A 21,951-nucleotide genomic window follows, 5' to 3' on the forward strand; every position below is an offset into this window, starting at 1 on the left:
CGCCGTGCCAGGCGCCCAGCGGCCGCCGCCGGCCGCCTCCCTCCCCGCTGCTCTTTTTCTCCTGCCGTTAACGATGAGTAGCAGCGGCTTTCCGCGAGCCACAGCGGCAGCGCGGTCCGCCGGCGGATTACCCGCGTGCGTGGCTAGGTGGCAGGTACGTGCCTCGGCAGCGCGGCTCCCGGCTCTCGGGCAATGGCTCGGAGACGACTACGTTCCCGCCGGGGCCGAGGCTTTGATTTTTACACGCTATACAGATACAAGCTGATGACGCCACGCACCGAGGCAGCGGTAAGGCTGCCAGAGCCCCGCCGCCCTCCGCTGTCGCTGTCGCCGTTGCCGCCGGGGCGGGGGCGCGGTGCCGCGGCGCTGCGCCCCTGCGGAGGCCGCGCGGGGCGAGCGCCCCCCTGCGCGCTGCCGCGCGGCGACGCGGCCGTTACGTAAGCGCTGGCGCCCCCCGCGCCGCTCCCCCGCCCCCCCGCCGCGCCGCCCCCCGCCCTGCCGCCGGTTATGCAATCGCCAGCACACAGACCTACTGTACCACACGCCGCCCCGCGCCCCGCCCCGCCCCGCCCCCGGGCGCTCCCATTGGCCGTCCTCCGGCAGCGCCCAGCGCCGATTGGGGCGGCGTCGCCGCCAGTCACGGCGCGGCGCGGCTGGCATGCGGGCTATGAGCCCCGCGCCGCGCAGCCCTGACCTACTAACACACATCCCTCCGCGCCGCCGCCGCCGCCGCACGCTCCCGCCCGGCCGCTCCGCTGCTGCCTGCACAGCACAGCGCGACACCGCACCGCACCGCCGCCCGCCTGGCCCGGCCCGGCCCGGCCTCGCCCGCGGCCCGGCGCGGGGCGGGGGATGCTGGGCGCCCCGCGGCGCGCTGCAGGTAGGAAGGCGCGCGTACGTGCGCGGAGCGGTGCGCGGTCTGCGAAGCGAGGCTGTCCGTCCGGGCTGCGGCGACCGCCGCGCCTCGCCTCGCCTCGCCTCGCCTCGGCCGGGGGCGGCGGTTACATAACGCGAGCCCAACCGGCTCCGGCTGCCGCCGGGCGGGGAGGGGTCCGCCGGGCGCGCCGGCTCTGGGCGCTGGCGGGCGGCTCGGCGGAGGGGTGGCGGCGCGGGAGGCAGCCCGGGAGATGCCGGCCGAAGGCTTTCCCTGTCGGCGGGGGGAGGGCGGGGAGGTGCTCGTTGCCGGCGTGCCGCACTGCCCCCCGCTTCTCCCCACAGCGGATCCCGGGGCAGCGCCGCCGGAGCCGCTCTCCCCGCGTTGCGTAATGCGCCGGCGGGGCGCGGGCGGCCGCCGTGCGGGGCGGAGGGCTGGGTCCCCAGCGGCAGCCGCGCCTCGGCCCCACAGCCACCGGGGGCTGCGGGCTGCCGGAGCCCGCCGGCGAGGCTCCCCTTTTCGGGCGGCGCTGGGGGACGTTGTCCGCGGGCGTGCGGGGTGCACGGCAGCGGCCCGGCCCCTGTCCCCGCGCCGTGCGGGGCTGCGCTTGCCTCGGCCCCTTTTCGTCACTTTTGTCGCTGTTTTTCAGGCGCTGCGGGACCGATCACATAATAGTTCCTGGAAATGTTGCATTATGTAACCGCAGAATTTGCTGGCAGCCGGGCTGGGGAGAGGGAGCTAATTATGCGATTTTATAATCTCGCTACAAAGAAACTAGGACAATCTCGCCCTGAAAAAAGCCCCCCCAAACCCGTAACTGTAACAGATTTTGTTAAAGTGCGTTTAATAAGGGAAGTAGACAACTGGGTAAGCGGGGAGGCAAGGCGCGCTCGCCGGCTGCGTGCGGGGTGCCTTAAAACGAGATTTGTGTCGCTCTATATTTAGCCCCACCGCGTTTTAGCAATTGTGGCTTCATGTGCTATTTCTGGTCTTTTCTCCAGAGCTGTGCGTGTAGACGTTCGAGGCCATTTGCTCGGATTTTTAACTCCACGCCTTCAGAGACGTTTTGATAAGGCTGTATTTTTAGGAAGGCGTTTCGCCCAGACGCTGAGCCATCTCTCCGGTACGGGCTTTCACTTGCCGTTTCTTTAAAAAAAAAAAAAAGAACTGAAAAAAAAATATATATATATACGGGAACGTCTAATTTAAGGGAGGAAGGCGTTTAGGAGATGTCAGCCGCGCCGGAGGAGAGGGGTAGAGCCGTCCCGCCCGCGCCCTGACGGCCGCGGCGGGCGGGGGGCCAGGTGCCGCCTGTCCCCGGGGGCAGCGGAGCCGAGCCCCGGGGGCAGCCGCCAGCCCCGCAAGTAGGTCAGTGTGACAGAGCCGGCTGGGAGCGGAGCCGGCAACGCCGAGCCCGATCCGGCGCTCACCTTCCCCTCAGGCTTGCGGGGGTCGCCGGCTCCCCAACGGCCGTTGGGAGCCGTTGGTGGCCGTTGGGGCGCGGCGGCCGCGCGGCGGCGGGCGAGCGAGGGCTGGGGGCGCTGGCGCTCCCCCTCAGCCCTTTGTTCTGGGCTGGGGCGGCGGCGGGCGGGTTAGGGGGGGCGGCGGCCTGATAGCGTGGGGCCGTGCTGAGGGGGGGAGCAGGCCGGGAGCCATGAGCCGCCGGTCACGTAGGGGGACTGCCGAGCCGGGCAGCCTTTGTGGCGGGCGCGGTGCGGGGCCGAGCTGCGGGGAGGCGGCGTCCGCTGCCGCCCCGCAGCTCGGCCCCGCACCGCGCCCCGTGGAGCGTCCCCGCACACCCCCCCCCCCCGCCCCCCACCTTGTCCCACCGTCACCCGACAAAGGGCCCTCCGCTTCTCACAGGTAGGCGTGAGATAGCCTAGCACCCCCCACTCTCACCACCCGATTATTTTCAGCTTTCTCCTTATGTAATGAGCAACGACAACAACAACAACAAAAAATGGCCATTGCCCAATTCTGTTCTTTTGCCAAGTCACTTCAGGCGTTGCAGTGGCAAAAGCCGTGGCTGGACGTCCCGTACTCTGGGGTCAGCTTGTGCTCTGTCCTCAACGGGAGCATAGCTTGGAAGTTGCTGGTGGTAACTTGGCTTTCAAGAGGAGGTGACTTTTGTGTGTGACACAAACGGTCCTCTAAGAGGATGAAACCAACATCACTGTGCTTGTGACCAAGACCTACAAAGTCCAAACTGAGTACCCCAGCCACTGTCTTTATGTTCGGTTTACCTGCTGTAGGTAGCAGCAGCAAAAAGTATTCTAAAAATGTGATATTCTTGATAACATGCATAAACTTTTCTGCTACTTGGTTGTTGGGGTCAAGTACAGCTTTGATCGTGAGTCTTGGAGTTACTGTCGTGTTAAAAACAACCCTATTTTTTTTTTTTTCTTGTCCTTGTAACTTGAATGATTGCACTGAGTTTCATTGTGTTTGCTCCTGTGTATGTAACCTACTTTGAGTCATCTTTGCCCTCCTTGGTAATTAATTCAAGCCAGAGCCTCATTTAAAATATTGCTATGTGCATCACTTTTACGGTCCTTATTCAGTGAAAATGTTGACTTTGATGGGAAACTTGAATGAATAAGGGTTCAGTTTTTGGCCCAAAGTCCTGATTTAAACCAACAAGTTCAAGGATTACTGAATAAAGATCCTTAATATCATTGACACTAACAGTTATTGTTATAAAAGTTCTCACGTTACAGATGTCTTTGACTGTTGAAGGGCTAAGATTCTTTAGAATGATCTGCCTCTACTTTCTAACTTTATTTACTTTATATTTGTAACTCATCTTAATCTCCAAAGGACTCTTAACTAGCTTTTAAAATATCCAGCTTCCTGGATTTGACTTCAAAGCCACAAGTTTCTGCTGTGGCTTTCTTTTGTTGTGTGGGGTTTTTTTTATTTGTTTTTTTTTTTTTTTTTCTTCTTCTAAGAAACTGATCTTAAAGGTGTCAAAAAGCTTAGAGTCTTCCCAAGAGCAATATGAACTTACTTGACCTCCTCACAGCTTATCTCATCCTAAGGAGGAACAGTATTTGCCATGCTTTGGCCGAAATTTGTAGAACATGCAGACATTCTTTCTATTGCAATAAAGTCTAAACAGAGTCTGTGAAAGGTATCAGTACCATGCTGCTTTTTTCAATCCTTTATCTTGAAATAAAACTCATAAATAAAATTTTAGCTCATTTTAAATTGACTTATTTTAACAAGTAGTTATGCAAACTATCCTTATGCAATAGTTTTTTCCAGACAGCAATCTCACTGCTGTTATAACATCACTATGATGCAATATTATGAACAATAAAATCCTCTGTTTGAGTCTTATTACACACTGTTAAGCAATGTATCTGACTCATCAGCTTAATTGACTCTTCTAGGTGACCTTGCCATGATCATTACAGCCAGTTATGAGATATAAATGTGCTTAGGATACGTAATAGAAAAAAAATGCAAATAGATGGCCAATTCCTGCAGTCTGTTCTAAAAGAAAATGACAGTTGATTTCCATGTTACAGTATTTTACAGTGTTAGAAAGTAAAAAAAAACAAAACCAAAAAAACCTAATTTTTTTTTTTTTAATTAAAAAACCAAGGTATGTGTAACTGTCTAATACTGATCCTAAGCATGACTGTCAAAAATAAGGTTGTGTAAGCAAGGGCATACTTGGACTTGACTCAAGATGTGATAGAAGCAACATTCTTAAAAACTTGTATTAAAAGGTAGATCTGAAGTGAATTATTATTAAGATGTCCTTGGATATCCTGTTTGGTTTTTTTTCCTAATTCATGTGTTGAATTGATCCATGTCCAAACTAGCATACTATGAGAATGAATCTAGTGACAGGTATTACACAGATCTATCTTCTGTCAGAAAGAATGTCTTATTTAAGATAGGGGTGTTTTGTTTTTTTTTTTCCCCTTTCTTGAGTTGTTCCACCTTGGTGTAATTTTCAGTCTGTCCTGAAGTATTTGAATAGTTAACCAATTTTTGCCACAGCAGTGGCTGCACAGCAGTTAGCAGTATAGATGCCAGTGCTGCAAGACCTTCTCTTACAAGTGGGATGCAACCCGGTAAAGAAAATGGTTATCAGCATGGATAGTGGCCTTCCTGCCTGGACCATCTCACAGAATTGGAGCTCTAAAGATTGCGATTTCTCTGTTCCACTTGTAGCGAGTGGTAGATACTAACATTTTACAGACAGTGTTTGTCTTACATGTTTGTACTTCAGTTGTTATATAACAAGATGCATGTTTAGAGCATCAGCTGGGATTAATTGACATAATTCTGCTGCCTTTAAATAGCACTATATAAATTTAGGTCAGCTGAAGGTCTGGTCCATGCTTGGCATTTTAAGAACACAGTTCAATAATAGAAAGCCATTTGTTGTCAGAATAAATAACATTTGATTTTTTTTTTTTTTTTTAATGGTTCTTAACTAGGGGAAAGCTAGGATTGTATTGCCAGAACATTGTGACTATTAAGTTGTAGCTTTTTGTGGTCTAGTTTCTCTTGCTGTCAAGTACCTATTGAAATGAGGGGAAGCATACTGTCATAGTACTGTAACTTCAGTAGTTGTTGTTTCTATTGGGGTTTTAGTAAAAATACTGGGAAGTGATGTGATACTTAAAATGGCATGATTTGTATACACATACCATATATATTATATATGTTTAATTAAATATTTATGCAAGTTATATATACATTTCCTTTGCTGCTTAGTTTTAAAGTTTTTCCTGGTGCTTTAAGTAACATTCTTAGATTTTGTTCCCTCCCTTAAATCAGAGCAGTAACCAGCTTGTTTTGGAAAAACTGAACAGATCTGGCAGAATCATACTACTTTCCTAAGGAAATGGAAGAAAATATAGGTCAAATTTGCACCTATTACCTTGACTGACCTTTTTGAGCAACAAAAAGTGCTCTCCAAATAACAATTTTATTTGCATAATTTGTGTAATTTACCTTTGGGAAGCAGGCTGTACTTTAATGAGTTAATTTGTAGTTATTAAGATAAACAGTAAGTTAAGTAATTTTCCTAACAATGAAAGCCTTTTGTAAAAATTACATATGACATCAATTTTCTGGGTACAGCTTGGAGGTGGGTACAATAGTGTGCCGAGTTTCATGATGATCTTATTAATTTTTTCTATATTTGAGTGAAAAGTGTTGTAATAAATGACTTTTTTTATGTTCCCAATGGGCTATATTGTGTAGACATCTCCCATTTTTTTCTTTGAATCAGATGATCAACATTTTAGCAAAAATGGGTCATCTTGTACAAAGCTATCATCATCAGTGTTCCACTGACCTAATTACACGTTGATCCTGAATCTGTAAGCACTTAAGGTGCCCATGAAGCTGTAAGAAAAGGGAACGGTGTACAGGAGCGATAGTTCTGCATGCTCCACGCTGCTGTAATGGATTTATGGTCTCCATGAGTGCAACTATATAATGGCAGTAGTTGGTGGTAAAATTTCTATGGTAAATACTTTTCCCCTTTGTGACCATGGATAACCTGACCATCCTAGCATAAAATGCAGTCACCTAGTTTCTTTTCCAGAAAGCTTGGACTTCATTTGTTCTACATTGCCTAGACCCTCTTGCCTGCAACTCTTACGCTAGGGATAATATCGCTCTTCCAGTGGAGCCAGCATTAAAGCTTTTCTTCAACAGGAACATAATTTTACTAATGGTGCTAGATAAAAGGCAAGAAAAAGTATGTTGAAGGATTTCAGTGGAGGTTGGAATGGGGCCACATCCTCTGTTGGAGAGGATTTCTAACTTCTGACAGACCTGAGAGGTGCAGAATTTCACAGCATAATTTTTGCCTGTGAAAAGCAGGAGAGGTAGAGGGGCTCCAAAGTATTTCAGCAGTGTTTAGGCAGGCTTTGTATTCACCACCTAAGCTTAAACCCAGCCTCCTGTCCTGCATGTGCAATGAGGATGATATTTATTCTGTACCTCATAAAAGTCTCGAGACAGAGAGCAACTGTTTTTAAAATACTTTGAAGATAAAGCACAAACTATATTCTTCAGTTTCTCGAAGTTTGGAATGCAAACTCGTCATTTTGGTATCTATGAGCAGGTTCTACACCAACTCTTCTGGTATGTAGTCAGATTTTCAAAATAGATAACCTGTGACAGAATACAACAGTAATATAATTAATGATACATATGCAAAACATGCACAACAACAACTAAAAATATGCTCAGACACATATCAATACGAGCTTTTGCTGTTTTTCTGCAGTTTGCCATATAGTGGTGATGGTGATAGAGGTGTGGTACTTAGCTGTTATTTGCTTCCATTTTTGAAGGACTGAGAAATTTTTTGGACGCATGGTGATACAAAAGTGAATTGTGTTTGAGCAGCCAACTGCTAGAAATGGGATTTCATTTAGTTTCATAGAGTCACTTATCAAAATGTCAGAGCAACAGAATTAATTAGTTATCTCATTCTAGGATATGTTTGAAAAATTATGCTTAGAGATAGCATGAATTATTTTGCTAAATACAAATAATAATGTGCAGTTACTCTGTGGGGAAACTTAGATACGTGGGGAGGCCCACGTGCATTCTCTAAAGCAGAAAAGACTTATGTAATTAAATTGCACAAAAGGGAGAGAGGAAAGATTGTGGCCCTGTCCTTCAACCTTTTGAAACATTTCCATTATTGCACTACGAATACACAAATCCCCAGGATCAGATCCTTAATGTACTATTTTGACACAATCAGATCACTTAAGTATTTTTTGAAGTCCATGGATAAATTAACTTTTCATGATTTCTGCATACATAATTTCTTGCTTCAACAGCAGGAGTTCTATACAACAGTCTCATTAATATTTGGATCTGGGACTGTACCCTGCTTCTGTTGAAGCCAATGGCAAAATTGCTGTGGGAGCAAGACTGGGTCTGTAATTAAGTTAATAGGGTTGAGTGTTCTTACATTGTTGAATTGGCACTCAATGCCATTAACATCAACCAACCAAAAAAAAAAAAAATCTTTAACAGTGACTGAATAAGGCAGTATTAAATGTTGGGTTTATAACACTTTATGAGGGAGTGATAAAGCAATTGAAAAATTAATCATAAGGGAAAATATTGGAATTTGAAATATAGTCAGAGGAATCATTACAGTTCATTAATTTATGTGTAAATACTGATGTTTTCCAGTGGAATGATAAAATGCAAGTGAAGTGAAATGGCTGGTTTCATTGAAGGCATTTTGCCATTAACATCATATGGAGTTTAATTTGTTTACAGACTCGGCATTGGGCTGATCCACATAAAGAAGTATTAATAAACAAGGGCTTTGAGTCCTGTTTGTAAAGCAGCAATCCCAGTTACAATGATAAAAGTGCTCAAGGAAGATGTGGAAAGAGCTAAAAATTTATTGTTGTTTTTGTTAGTTCACTAAAGTAATAGCATTAGAACTAACTACATAAGTAGCAAACCAGTAAGACTATGTCAGTGGGTTACACGTCTGTTCTGACAGATTTACTGATGGACTCTGGCAGAGAGCAAAGTTGAATATTGCATGCAAAAACATGGTCGTTTTGGTACACACTCAATATTTGCTGTAGACTTGCATGCTACTTACATTCTGTCTATTTGTGCCAGGAACAACGTGTACAGGAGGGAGACTGGCCAAAACAGGAGTTATCAGTGTTACAGTGAGCAGATTGTACACTGGAGTGGCCCAAATGGCAGAAGTCCCATGGAACAAGGGACACGAACTCTGCAGGTTGTTGGGTTGTTAAGTGCAGCTCAGTGCCAGTGTTAGGCTGCAGGAGATTATGTTTGGACATGCAGTTGAGTTTTTACTGATACATAGGTGGTCATACTGATGAACTATGCCATTAGTCTACATTCATTCAGGGAAAAAAAAAAAAAACAACAACTTTTTGCTAATTATTATTATTATCATTATTAGTGTTTTTCCTAGATTGCAGTATTGGACAAACACCCGAGTAGGATCACTTTGAGCTGGAGACCATACAGATAGACGCAAAGTCATAGTTCTTATCCCAAAACAGTCTTGTTCAAAACTAAACATATTGCTTCTATATCATGTGGAAATGGAAGACTGGAAATAAAAGAGGGAAAAAAAATATGTATTAAATCTGTGTAGGCATAGTTTCATTCTTCTAAAATATGCACAAATCCTATGTTTATAAATACTTCCTTGCTCTTGCTACTATTTCAAGTTAAGTGTAGATGTTCCAGGGTATATGGCAGAAAAATATATAGAAAATAATGATGTATGCATACTAGTATCCCTTTTCAAAGAGAAGAAATGTTTTTATTTGGGCTTGAGTGTAGCTCTCTAGTGCTGTTAAATTCTGTAAGACCTCTGCATTCTTAAGGCCCTGAAATTTCACAGAAATTGTTTTGAACCCTTTTGACTTCAGTGAGAGTTGGCTGAGATGCATACTAAGAGACAAGTCATAATTTCATAGGTATTCAGCACGTTACACTGCTTCCTGCTGTGTGCCATAGAAGGTGTATGCATTTCCTCAGAAAGGCAGAAGTTGTTAGTAATACAAGTGAATACAATGATTGTAGTATATCAAGACAATTATGGATCAGTAGCTGTGCGTTCCCAATGCCACAGGATAATGAAATAAAATCCCAGTATTTTTGTTCTTTTAATGTGAAGTCATGTTACAGAAACTGAATATTCTACACGTGCCACAAAAATTCAGGTGCCCTCGTCTTGTTTTTTTTTTTTATTTTTATAGTCTGTGTGTTCAACAATGTTGTGTTTTTTTTTTTTTTAAAGTATTGGGTTGCACTAGATTTAAAATGGTATGCATATTAGTTAAACCATTGATTACACGTAGCAGTGAAATGGACAGAATGGCTATATAGCTTCTTCAGCAAACAAAATTATACTGAATGTTTGGACAAACTGATGTTGCTTTGTTGTGGGGCTTATTTTTGTTTTTAAACCTGATCCAGCTCCTATTTAACTTGACAGACAACTCCCTTTGACTCCAGTTTGAATTTTGGATCAGGATCTAACTATGTAATTGCTTGTATATTAGAGATACATTTCTGCTTCACAAACATGGCAATTTGTGGTGCTGTTTTTGCACTAAAAAGTTAGATGCTGTCTTTGGTGTGGCTGGCTTCTAACTCTATTTTCCATTAAGGCTGTATTATCGAAGACAAATAGTTACATGTCAGTAATTAACCACGGATTTTAGGAAATTCTACTTAGCTGTTCTATTAAATGTGTTAATTTTTCATGACAGAAATGTTGGCATGGTTTGATGGAACAGAACCCAGCTTGAAACCTGAGTCTTTATGACCCTGCTTAATTGTTATTACATCACTCATTCCTCTTTGCTTTCTGGAAAAGACAAGAGAAACTGGCAGAACACAATTCATTAATTCTTTTATAACCTTCCCAACTGATAATGTTAAAATTAGTTTCATTAGTCATTGTAAAAACATGCCCAATAAATAGTGACATTAATATGAAGTGGCTGATTTTTTGTTTTGTTATACAGGCAAGAATCATTGGTGACTCGATAGTCAGTTCTATAAAAGCAGTTGGCATACTACATTTACTTTACCAGGAACATGACTGACTGTGGAAAAGGAGATATTGAGAAGCTTTATCTCAGGTCAAGACTAAACGATCTTGTGAGAATAAAGTATTTTTGCATTAAGAGGAACTAAATAAAACAAAGGCCAATTCAAATGCTAAGTTCAAATTTGATGATTAAATTGTCTGAAGCAAAAGGTTAAGCTAGTTTTCCTTTATTAATGGTAACACTTCTAGATCTAAGCTTCCACTTTAATGCAAACACTGTTTTCTAAAGGTGCACATGCTGCAATGGTATTAAACTTTACTTTGATGTAATAAGAGTATTTTTCAAATGCCAATTATTGATTAAATGTTATTTCTCTAATGTATTTTTCAATATTGATTTTAAAGTTTTCTTGGTAAGAGACAAGGAAAAAAATGTAATTAATTTGTTTTCCTTGTCAATATTTTTTTAATAGTTAGGTATTTGCCCAAATTATGTGTATTCATTTACTAGTTTGAATGAATATGATTGATCAAAAAGGCATTTTAAAATTCCAAGTGTGTGTCTGTATAAACATTTGTATATATATCTATCTATTTTTTTAATAGGATGCAAAACCAATAATTAAATCTCTAATAGCTTTAATGGATAGTGGGTGTTATTTTAAGACAATAGAAAACACTCCAGCTTCTCTAAATCAGCTCATGTTATTTTTAATCCATGAAGGACCCAAACATATAGCATTTCTAAGTCACACACCACAGCTGTTTTCAGAAGAGATGCTTTAATGTGGAAGAACAAGATACTTTCCAGTGCTGCTCATCAACATGCCTGGTGTCCTACAGTGTTAAGTGTTGGAGGTTTAGGTTGGTCAGTGATATCACGGAAAGTTCTGTGACAACGTTACTGTAGGATCAAAATTCAATTTTTTTTTTAATTGATTTTTCCTTGGATTATTTTGTATTTGTTTTGGAAGCAAATCTGCTACCTAGGTATCATAAAGCTTAGAATATCAGTTGTTTCAGTGTTGAGCTGTCTTCATATTACAGCAGGTTTAATGAACCAAATGCTAGTCTAAGCTTTTTATCAAAAGCTACTGTTGCACGTCCTGAGCCAGCAATTCCTATATAGTAATCAAATTCTCTGTTTATTTCAGGTTTTTAAGAAGATTCCCATTGCCTCTGCCAAGAAAATTGGTTCTAGACACTTCTGTCTGAGAATATGAAAGAAAAGGAAGAATGTACGTGGATTTAAAATTACTGTATTTATCAAGTTGTGGAGTGAGAAGTACTGGGGAAATAGCTTGCTCTGTTGCTCGTTGTAGATCTACTACAAATTGTTTCTGATGCAGCTGAGAAAAATGCAGACCCTTAAAAAGGAACACGGACCTGTTGACACAAGTAGCAATGTGGACAAAATCATGGTACTTAAGTCTACTTTAGCAGAAGTGTCTGAAGAATTGTCTACAAATGAAGATATACTACTTACTGAAGCAAGTAGTGGAAAAAGCAAATCTTCAGCTTGCCGGAGAAAGCGAGAATTCATTCCGGATGAAAAGAAAGATGCTATGTATTGGGAGAAAAGGCGGAAAAATAATGAAGCTGCCAAAAGATCTCGTGAAAAAAGACGACTGAATGACCTTGTCTTAGAGAACAAACTAATTGCACTGGGAGAGGAGAATGCCACTCTGAAGGCAGAGCTGCTTTCCTTGAAGCTAAAGTTTGGTTTAATCAGCTCTGCAGCCTATGCCCAAGAGATACAGAAACTCAGTAGCTCAACAACTGTGTATTTCCAAGACTATCAGAGTTCCAAATCAAATATTAACTCATTTGTAGATGAACATGAGCCATCTATAGTTGGTAGCAGTTGTATTTCTGTCATTAAACATTCTCCTCAAAGCTCAATGTCCGATGTGTCTGAAATATCATCTGTAGAGCATACTCAACCAAGTCGTATACAAAGCAACTGCAGAAGTCCCGAAAATAAGTTCCAGATTATAAAACAGGAGCCCATGGAATTAGAGAGAGAGCCAAGAGATGACAGAGGTTCATATAAAGCATCCATATATCCAAACTACATGGGAGCTACCTTTAACGTGTACTCACATTCTCCTCCTCTCTTGCAAGTTAACAGGTCCTCCAGTAATTCCCCCAGAACGTCAGAAACTGACGATGGTGTAGTCGGCAAGTCATCTGATGGAGAAGATGAACAGCAGGTTCCTAAGGGTCCAATCCATTCCCCAGTTGAACATAAAAATGTTCATGCAACAGTTAAAGTTCCAGAAGTGAATTCTTCAGCTTTGCCTCACAAGCTTCGAATTAAAGCCAAAGCCATGCAAGTTAAAGTGGAAGCAATGGATAATGACTATGATGCAACACAGAAATTGTCATCGCCCATTGACATGTCCTCAAAAAGACATTTTGAGTTGGAAAAACATGGTGCACAAAACTTGGTGCATTCTTCTCACACTCCTTTCTCGGTTCAAGTGACTAACATCCAAGACTGGTCACTTAAACCAGAACTCTGGCATCAGAAGGAACTCAATGTAAAAATTCAGAGTGGTTGCAAAACTGGAGTTGTTGAAATAAAAGACAATATCTACAATGTCTCTGAGTCAGAGAACCTGTATTTGAAGCAGGGCATAGCAAACTTATCTGCAGAGGTTGCTTCACTTAAAAGACTTATAACTACACAACAAATCTCTGCATCAGACTCTGGTTAAGTTACTACTGAACAAAGGCTTATTGTTTTAAAGGATGTCATTTGCAGTAGATCAATATGTTTTGTATTATGCTGAATTTTCACTGGACTTGTGATGTCATTTCACTGTAATGTTCACATAATGTCTGACTGGTGTCTTTTTGTGCACAAATTATTATGAAGACTAGGTTGTGTTATGATCACTATGCCTTGCGTATAGTCAAGTAGCCTGTACAAAGGCTGTATATAGTGAACTTTATTTTCTTTTTGTTCTTCTACTCTAAAGCGTGCAAGTTACCAGTTACAATAAAATATTGGTGACAAACACAGAGCATCTACTCCAGTTCAGTTGATTTTATGAACTTGTAAATAAGTTGTTGATTAAAAACTGGCTTTTTCTTACACTGTGCTCAACTTCACTTACGTGTTTGGTTTTTACAGCCTAACAACCAAATTGCGATTTACAACATGCGTAATCCTTCTGGCCACCTTTTTCCTTAACACGTTTTTTAGAAGAGAATAGAAATAAAGTGAATATTTATAAATGAAACAGTACCAATTTATAGCCTTAGCCTTCTTTAACTTATTTATTAGTCAAAGTTAACCAAAAACCATCCAAATTCTAACCCAGTAACTAATATCAACAACGTTTTTTCTCCTTCTATCTCAAATGAGAGAGTAATGAGTTTCCTGAATGGTTTATTGTGACGAACCGTGTTTTCAATATTATAACTTGGTGTTTTAGATGAAATTAGTTAAGTTGGATTTGTGCATCTGCAAAGTTTTCAGAGCCTTGCAGTGACGGAATTAGACAACACCATATTTGTCAAGGGGTGGTTTCGCTGTGCAAGGGGTGCAGGCGTGGAGAAAGGTATGCGGAGAGGCTGCATAAAAAAAGTCTGTTCCTCTTGCACACTGTGGTTCTTCCCGTGGCAGACGGTGGGCCACCTGTTGATGAAGGATAAGGCTACTGGATCTGTAAACTCTCAGCTGAATGAGGCAGACATTGGCATAAGGGGCAGGCAATAGTAGCAGCAGAGTTAGAGGAGATCACCTGCTACTGCAGTTCCCGGTGTGGGACGTAACGCAACTCTAAGTATGTTGTACCACCAATTTGGCCTCGGTTTCAATGGCTTAGTTAACTGAATTGGAAGACCCTGGCTCGCTGCCGGGCATTTTGCGAGAACTTCTTAAATGTAAAATAGAGACTATGTGAAGAACTGCGCAATCCAGATACTACTAGCCCCTGACGATTCATGCAGATGGCAAGTTCTTCACTTGATGACTGGACAGGGCTGTGGTGCTCGTTGTCTTTGAGAAGAGCCATTGAACCATGGAGATCAGGATTGCATCACACATCCTTGGTTTGGCTTACCAAAGTCTTTCATTTTAAAATTAAAAATAATTTATAAATAGAGCGTAGACTTGGCAGAGGTTCTTTTCATGATACTTCCCCCTTCTTTTAACGTACTAATAAGTCAGACTAACGAATAAGCTTTTTCTGAAAAGGCTTTCTCTTAACTGCCATACTGTATAATGAATGGAACCTTTCCATGGACTTAAAATACTAATTAAGAAAACAATATGTAGGTATTGTTTTTTAAATTCATACTTGACTTGAGTGAGAGGAAGTTTGTCTGTTTTTTGGGGATATGAAGAGGAGTCCGAGTCACTCCCAATAGCTCTGAAGCTTGGTCCAGCAGTCAAGGCAATGGCAAAACTCCCTGATGCCAGCAAGGCCAGGATTTGATTCTGTACCTTTTCAGGAGCTGATGACTCACAGTCATGTTCTGGGAGGACCGTGGCACAGAAATCACTGGTACTTTCTGAGCTTTTTTGAGCCTTCTAACTGCTGTGCTGTATTTGTGGCATTCAGAGTTAATAAACTGTTATTCTTTTTTCATGCCTTAATAATACAATAGACCCCGTAGCTGGGCTCTGTATGTATTTGGTAATTAATATAGATGACATTTCAATGTTACTGAAAATAAGCTCAGGATTCTTGCATGAAATGTAAAAATTTGCATTGAATGATGGGGATATGAGACATGAGGCAGTGATTGCTACTGTCTCTTTGCTTGCTAAGTATCTTCTGTAAGCAACAATAAAATTCTTTAAATATTTTGCATATTATTTATCACATGTAATGTGTTCAAGGAGAGGACTTAAAACTCTCAGTGTTGCCATCTGTGTAAGCCTAGATCTGTTGGGTTTTTTTCCATTTCTTGTTACAGTTGTTTGTCATAATGGAAGAATGTTGTCCTCTTTCTAGCTCATTATATATTTTGTGTATCTGTTTTGTGCAATTAATACTTAACAGTAATGATGTAGTTAATTTGTTGAAGGATGTCATTGCAAGAAAGTTATAGCATGGAGCTTAGGAGCACAATCAGATGTTATTTATACTCCCTTTATACCTTAGTGTTATGCTTCATTTGAAGAAAGAAATAAATAATTTGTCTTTTGTTCAAAACCAGATCTAATTACAACATGATTTTCTATTACCTTCATCGTCCTAGTCCGACACAGAGGTGTTTGTTAGCTGCAGCTGATGACAAATCTTGCTGCGCTGAGGTGACTATTTCTGCAGCTAATATTTGGAGTATCTTCCACAGCTGTTGCAAAGTTACAAAACGCAGGCGTGTGGGTGGTAGACACAAAGCCCCGTTCTTGGCTGCAGTTGCAAACCGTCCAGACGAAACTCCCAGCTGCTCAGCCGCAGCAAACGCGGCGCAGGCGGCCCCCTCGCCCAGAGACCCGCGCCCTCCGCGCCCACCCGCAGCCTGCTTGCCCCCAGGAGGTGGCACCGGGAAAGGTGGAGGGTCACACCGACTGGGGGGAGGGAGCGGGCGCAGCGGGACTCTGCCCCAGCGTTCAGCTGGTGCCTGGTTACAGAGGCGTATGGCCGGAGGAGCCGGGGAATCGGGCGGCTGTGCCCCTCCAGCCTGTCGCCCCGGCACCGTAGGAAACGGAATCGGCCTCTGTGGAAAGAATATTCCGTGGCTGGTCTACTAGTCTCTCCACTGGAGATCGGAAGGTTGGTCTGAGCTCAAAATGGGCTTTACCTCAGCGGGTATAAACTGGTGCCACACCTCTAAGTTATAAAAACTCTTGTAAGCTCTGCGGTTAATGGCCAAAACAACATAAAACATGCCGAAAGTGGAATCTTTCTCATGTGAAGGAACATGGATGACTAGAAAGTAATTGAAAAATGACTGCAGAGTGTGCCTTCAAACGAGTATGTTAAGGAAGACCGCATAGAGAAACTGGGAACTCCAGAGGCTTATCAATATAAATTGGCATTTTTCATGGGAACGCAGGAATTGCCATGCAGGATTAGTTTGGCTAGTCCTGAAGCCTGACGGTGGTAATCGTTAGTATGAAGGGCTTCATGCAAAGTTTTAAGAAAAGTCCATGGCAAATAACTGTTGATTAGCAAGGTAAGTTTTTTCCTAGTAACATCAACTGGTGGCTAATCAGCACTGTGAAGTGTGAGTATCACGTAACTTAATTATGTATAAACACAGTAGTATATCCTCATATTCCCTCAACACCTATATTTTGGTAGGCACAAAGACTGAATGTGGATATGCCCATATATATATGCCAAGTCCATACATTAGGATTTTCTGAATCCCCTCAACTTTCTGCCTTCGGTTAAAACTTACGTATTGCGTGGGATATAGTTAAATTTTATTAATATTCTGTATAGCCAAATATCCCCTTGTTCGTGAATAGGAGACAGGTAACTGGCAATTCTTGGTTAATCTTCCCTTATTATTTTGGGTGTTTTCATTACAGCCCTTATGTTCATGTGAGCAGTTTATGAGACTAAAAACATTTATTTTTCGTAGAACTTAACAGAAATGTAAAATTGCACCATAAACACTTTTCTGAACTTTTATTAAAATACCAACTTCTAAAAATCTTTTCTACTTGCTAGTACATAAATATGCTGTTGAAAATAGGCAGTGTACAACAAATTTAGCAGAAAACTCACAGAGATTCCAATTAATATGGCCTTTATTAACACCATATTGTTTTAAAAACACTTTTACAGTTTATTGCACAATATGAGTTTGGTAACTACAAGAATACAATAAAAAAATTTTTGGTATTTATTGCATAAGAACGAGTAGTACATACTGTTCCATTGCAGTGCCAAATTAAAAGCTAAAAATACTAGGCCAAATCCTAAGGCATTTAACTCAGTGTTAGATTCTATGTTCCTTAATGAAGCAGGTTTTTTATGCGTGCAATAAGGGACTTACTCAAGATGAGTAACATTGAAGATACAGTCTTTACAGTTCACTCATGGCATGGACTCCTGCTGATTTTCCTGTCTCTAAGGCTTGTGTCACCCTTATGACACAGCAGTGATATATGAGTCACTTTATTCATATCACTGGAGTTATAGGGAACTTGCTCATGTATGAAAGAGAAGGCAGCCAGATATTCAACTATTATTTGTTCAATGACAGCTCTGAAAGGACTCGGTGAATTATGAGCAAAAAGCTCAGAGTAAAGGTGTAGTGTTTATTTGCTTGAAAGAGAAAGCATCAGAAGACATTTGGCTTTAGGGCTCCAGAAAATAGCAGGAATGCATCTATGCCTTTTATGATTTGACCAGCTATTACCTGTCTGCCAATCCCAATGCCCGTGACTAGAGTTACGGTAATTCCTCCTCCTTAAACACTACGGAGCTCCACGGGATTACAAACAGAAGTGCTCGGAAGGACCAAATGCAACTCTGCCATGATCCTATGTGGGTTTTAATCTCCTGCACGCAAGCATCCTTCCTGCTTATACTGCATCTGAGGAAGCCTACATCAGTCCAAAGGTCCTGGGGAAGCTAAATGGCCATCTAATACTACCGACATTCAGATCACATGGTCAATTTTTCCTCCACCATCTCTTGTTCCCCCTGCAAATGGATGCACAACTTAAAATGTCAGGCAGTTGTTACACTTTTCCATGCTATTCAGATTTGTGGATGTGCAAATGTTTGAATGGGCATCTAACTTAATAACTTAAATATATTAAAAGATCAGTCTGCCCTGCTATCTGTACGTTCCAGAGTCAGCATCCATTATATCGACATTTCTGAGGCGTGATACTAAACATGTTTATTTCTAACAATTTGGACCTTTAAAAATTCTCTTAAGTTTTGTATATAAATATGCTGAGGACATATTGCTTTGATTTCCATGGGATTTGTGTTATGTAGCCCTGAAAGCCAGGATATTAATGGTCTGTGCAACAATCAGAAAATACCAAAACATAATACTATACCATATAAAATAGCCAAAAAGATGATAAAATGCAATGAGAACCATTGCAGCAGAACACAGTGCTCCTTTCTCTGGGCATTGTTCCCTTTAAGGATTTAGAAATACCAGAGGGAGTTTAGAGGAGAACAAAAGTGAAATAATAAACTCTCAGGGGCTGATACATGAATTGAAAGTACACATTGAACTATAAGTCCACACTATACACATCAACAGCCAATATATGTGCACAAAGTATTTAGTTCCCATTCTCAAAAAAGGTCTTGCGACACATGTTTTTTAAAAGCCTGGTAGTCTGAAATGTGAAGAAGCAAATGTCAAAAATATTTATGTAAGCAAAACTGTATTGGACAAGAGACAATAGCAGTTAGACAGCACACATGGCCTACAAATATTGTATGGGGCTGGAAGGAATTGTTTATATTTTCTCATTTTCTGTAAGAATAATGAGATTACTTTAAAAAAGATTTTTCACTTCTTTCATCAGATGATGTTTATAGCATTGAAAAACACAAAAATTGGAGAAAGGCAAACAATGCTGATTTGATGGTATTGAAAGGTAGTAAAACACATTAGTTCCAGTTGGCAGGGACATAAAGCGACGGTCTAGTCCAAGTGCCTGGTCGCTCCAGGGCTGACCAAAAGCTAAAGCCTTGCATGGTGCAAATGCCTCCTTTCAAGGCACTGACAGGCACGGGGCATCGCCCACCTCTCTAGGACGCCGGCTGCAGTGTCTGACCACCCTCTCGGTAAAGAAAGGTTTCCCACTAGCAAGTCGGAACCTCCCCTGGTGCAGCTTTGAACTCTCGCGTCCTGTCGCTGGGTGCCAGGGAGAAGAGCTCAGCACCTCCCTCTCCACTTGCCCTCCTCAGGAAGCTGTAGAGCGCGATGAGGTCGCCCCTCAGCCGCCTTTTCTCCAAACCAGACAAAGCCGTGTCCTCAGCCGCTTGGCATCCATCTGCCAAAGATGGGTCCTTTCCAAGCGGAGCAGAAGAAATGCCAGTGCCAAGGCTGGCTGTGGAAGAGCGGGAGGAAAGGCTGTGCTCGAGGGCAGCAGCACGGCGTCACCGTTCCCGGGCTGCTTTCCAGCCGGGCAGCCCGCCGCATGTGCTGGTGCCTGCCGTTGTCCCTCCCCAGGTGCAAGACTTTGTGCTTCCCTTGCTGAACTCCTTGGGGCTCCTGGCTTGGCAGGGTACGACCCTAGGTTGATGCAGAGAGCAGCACCAAGTTGTGACTGCACGCAGGAGGGGGGATTTGGGCGGCACCACAGGGAGGCTGCACGGGGCAGCGCAGGCTGGGAGGAGAGCAGAGCCGCGGCAGGCGGGGGCAGAGGGTGCGGCGAGGAGGAGGCCGCCAGGCGTGGGGTGATGAGCGGTGGGGCAGGGGCTGGCCCTGGAGACCTCCCCAGCTGGAAACATCTGCCCCGGGACTGGCTGCAGAGATGCAGGTCTGGAGCTGGAGGCCCCAGCTGGTGGCCCATTCCTGGTTTGGCCATCCCGCGAGGCAGGCTTGGGGAGCCCTGTAGGGTCACTGACGTGGCCTGGGCCTCTTGTTGGCAGGAGAGGCCTCGGAGCTGCCGGTCCTCCTCTTCGGGGGTCGCCGTGGCCCCCCAGGGGAGCGTTCTCTGCCCCGGCTGGAAGCGGAGGGCCCGGGCAGAGCCTCCCCTGGCTCCTGCTGGGGCTCTCCTTGCTCCGCTGGGATGGCGATGGGAGCGGAGGGGTGGCTGCCGGGACCCTCGCCAACAGCAGCGGATGAGGTGCCGGGGAGCTCGTCCGCGCTGGATCTCGCAGGGCTGCTGGAGGGGGCTGGGCCGGGGGCGAGAGCGTGTCCTCGGGAGGCAGCGGGGCTGGGGGCACCCGCGGAGCTGCCCTCCCGCCCCCCGGCAGCACGGGCGTCCCGCCAGCGCGGCAGACGGTGGGCCTCTCTGCTGCGCCGTTGCACAGCGACACGTGCACGCTGTTGCACGAGCGTCGCTGTGCTGTCTTGGAGGGAAACCCTCAGCTCTGCATCCATCCCCTGGTTGGTCAGGATGCCCGTGGTGGTGTCCTCCACCGTGGCTGCCTCCACCACCCTGTTGCCAAAGAGCTCCTCCTGCTCCTGATGGACCCAGTGCTGCAGGGTCTGGAAGAGCGTGAGGTTGTTCTGGAAAAGGTTCAGCCAGTTGGGGGGCTGGAAGACACCCACAGGACGCCTGGGCACCCCTTCTGCAGCCCACCGCCGGGGTGCTCCAGGGTGATGGAGGCTGTGGGCAGCTGGGTGTCTGGGAGCTCGTCCCGCCTGGCGGACGACGACTGGTGGTGTCACGGATGGCGTGATGACGTGCTCCTTGTAGTCGTCGTCTGCCCGCACCGAGTGCAAGATGGACACAATCCTCCTCTTGCAGAGGGGGCACTCGGGCTTGCTCTCAGCCCACCGCAGGATGCACGGGTAGCAGAACCGGTGGAGGCATGGCATCACAAAGCTGGCCTCCTCCCAGCTGCCCAGGCAGATGGGGCAGCGGTCCTCCAGCTCTGTGGCCATGCTCTCCATGGGCTGCGGTGGGCTGGGGGGAGCTGGGGGTGTTGAGCCGCTCCCGCTCACCGGCGCTGCAGCAGCGGGTGTCACGCTAGAAAAGGAAGAGAGGCCACAGTCGCTGGCTGGCCTGGGGAGGGGTGGAAGAAATGCCCAGGTCCCTCCAGCAGGAAGCCCTCCCAGCTCCCCAGGGTGAGGTTTCCGCGCCCAGCTCACCTCTGCTGCTGCGCACGCGACTGCTGGCTGCCCCACCTGCCTGAAGCTGGCAGGGCCCGGGAAAATCCTCCGACGGCTCTGGGGTCGGGCACTGAGAGCTGCAAGAAACAACTCCCCGAGAACGACACCAGCACCAAAGGCCTCGCTCAGCACTCCAAACCTCGCAAACTGCTCAGCTGGAGTGTGGGCACGAGCCGGCTGGGTGAGGCTCGGCGCCCGAATATAAGCAGTGAGGGACGCCTGGTCACAATCCATTGCTCGGCGATGTCACAGTCCATCGCTAGGTGACATCACGGCCTGTCTCTGGGGACGTCTCAGCCCATCCCTCGGTGACAACAGGGGTTAGCGCAGCGCCACTGCCCACTCCATCCCCTCGGCTCTCCTCTTGTGCTTGGCATCGGTGTTTCACGCCAGTCACTGAGGCGTCGGCCCTGTCTTCCCAGGGCCCCGTCAGGTCACTCTGGCCGTGGCAGACGTCTCCAGGCGCATAGGGCAAGAGGGTTCACTGGGTAACAAACACCTCGTGCCTCCCTGGGAGGCGGCAGGACAAAGTCCCACAGGCTCTCCCCACAGCCCAGCGCTGCTGGCCAGCCCTCTGGGCTCCCCTGCTTCCTTCCGTGGGGGGTCACAGGCAGCACTTGCCTCGCTTTGGCAGGTTTCCTCCTCTCTTTCTCGCCTAGCCACGGGTGCAAGGGTGATCCCCTCCGCTCAGCACCCATCAGGCCTCGTCCGGGCACTACGTCCTCTCTGGGGTCCCGGAGACAGGTTGCCAAAGCAGAGGGGCTTAGGGGAGGCAAGGAGGGTCTGT

General features: G+C 45.3%; 2 protein-coding genes across 5 annotated transcripts; one reads left to right on the plus strand and one right to left on the minus strand.

Moving 5' to 3' along the window:
* Positions 1–636: 636 nt before the first annotated feature.
* On the plus strand, positions 637–15,256 carry NFIL3 (nuclear factor, interleukin 3 regulated). Of its 3 annotated transcripts, XM_087742156.1 has the most exons (3): positions 637–880; positions 1,876–1,997; positions 11,585–15,256. In XM_087742156.1, the coding sequence occupies exon 3, from the start codon at positions 11,774–11,776 to the stop codon at positions 13,148–13,150; it is 1,377 nt and encodes a 458-aa protein (XP_087598282.1). In that variant the 5' UTR covers positions 637–880; positions 1,876–1,997; positions 11,585–11,773; the 3' UTR covers positions 13,151–15,256. The 3 variants fall into 3 exon arrangements, with proteins under 3 accessions (XP_087598282.1, XP_087598281.1, XP_087598284.1); XM_087742155.1 differs by lacking the exon at positions 1,876–1,997; XM_087742158.1 differs by lacking the exons at positions 637–880; positions 1,876–1,997 and adding an exon at positions 10,502–10,521.
* Positions 15,257–17,162: 1,906 nt separating this feature from the next.
* Positions 17,163–21,263, minus strand: LOC148050543 (uncharacterized). Of its 2 annotated transcripts, XM_087742159.1 has the most exons (2): positions 21,144–21,263; positions 17,163–21,021 (listed from the first exon to the last, which is right to left on the minus strand). In XM_087742159.1, the coding sequence occupies exon 2, from the start codon at positions 20,943–20,945 to the stop codon at positions 19,944–19,946; it is 1,002 nt and encodes a 333-aa protein (XP_087598285.1). In that variant the 5' UTR covers positions 20,946–21,021; positions 21,144–21,263; the 3' UTR covers positions 17,163–19,943. The 2 variants fall into 2 exon arrangements, with proteins under 2 accessions (XP_087598285.1, XP_087598286.1); XM_087742160.1 differs by lacking the exon at positions 21,144–21,263 and having other exon boundaries at positions 17,163–20,975.
* Positions 21,264–21,951: the final 688 nt, after the last annotated feature.

The sequence above is a fragment of the Nipponia nippon genome, unplaced genomic scaffold (assembly GCF_047370975.1).
Source record: "Nipponia nippon isolate SJK-2023a ecotype South Korea unplaced genomic scaffold, ASM4737097v1 scaffold_8, whole genome shotgun sequence".
Taxonomy (NCBI): Eukaryota; Metazoa; Chordata; class Aves; order Pelecaniformes; family Threskiornithidae; genus Nipponia; species Nipponia nippon.

Coding starts and splice junctions, on each gene's coding strand:
- NFIL3 (XM_087742156.1), top strand. CDS start 11,774: ATGCAGCTGAGAAAAATGCAGACCCTTAAAAAGGAACACGGACCTGTT.
- LOC148050543 (XM_087742159.1), bottom strand. CDS start 20,945: ATGGAGAGCATGGCCACAGAGCTGGAGGACCGCTGCCCCATCTGCCTG.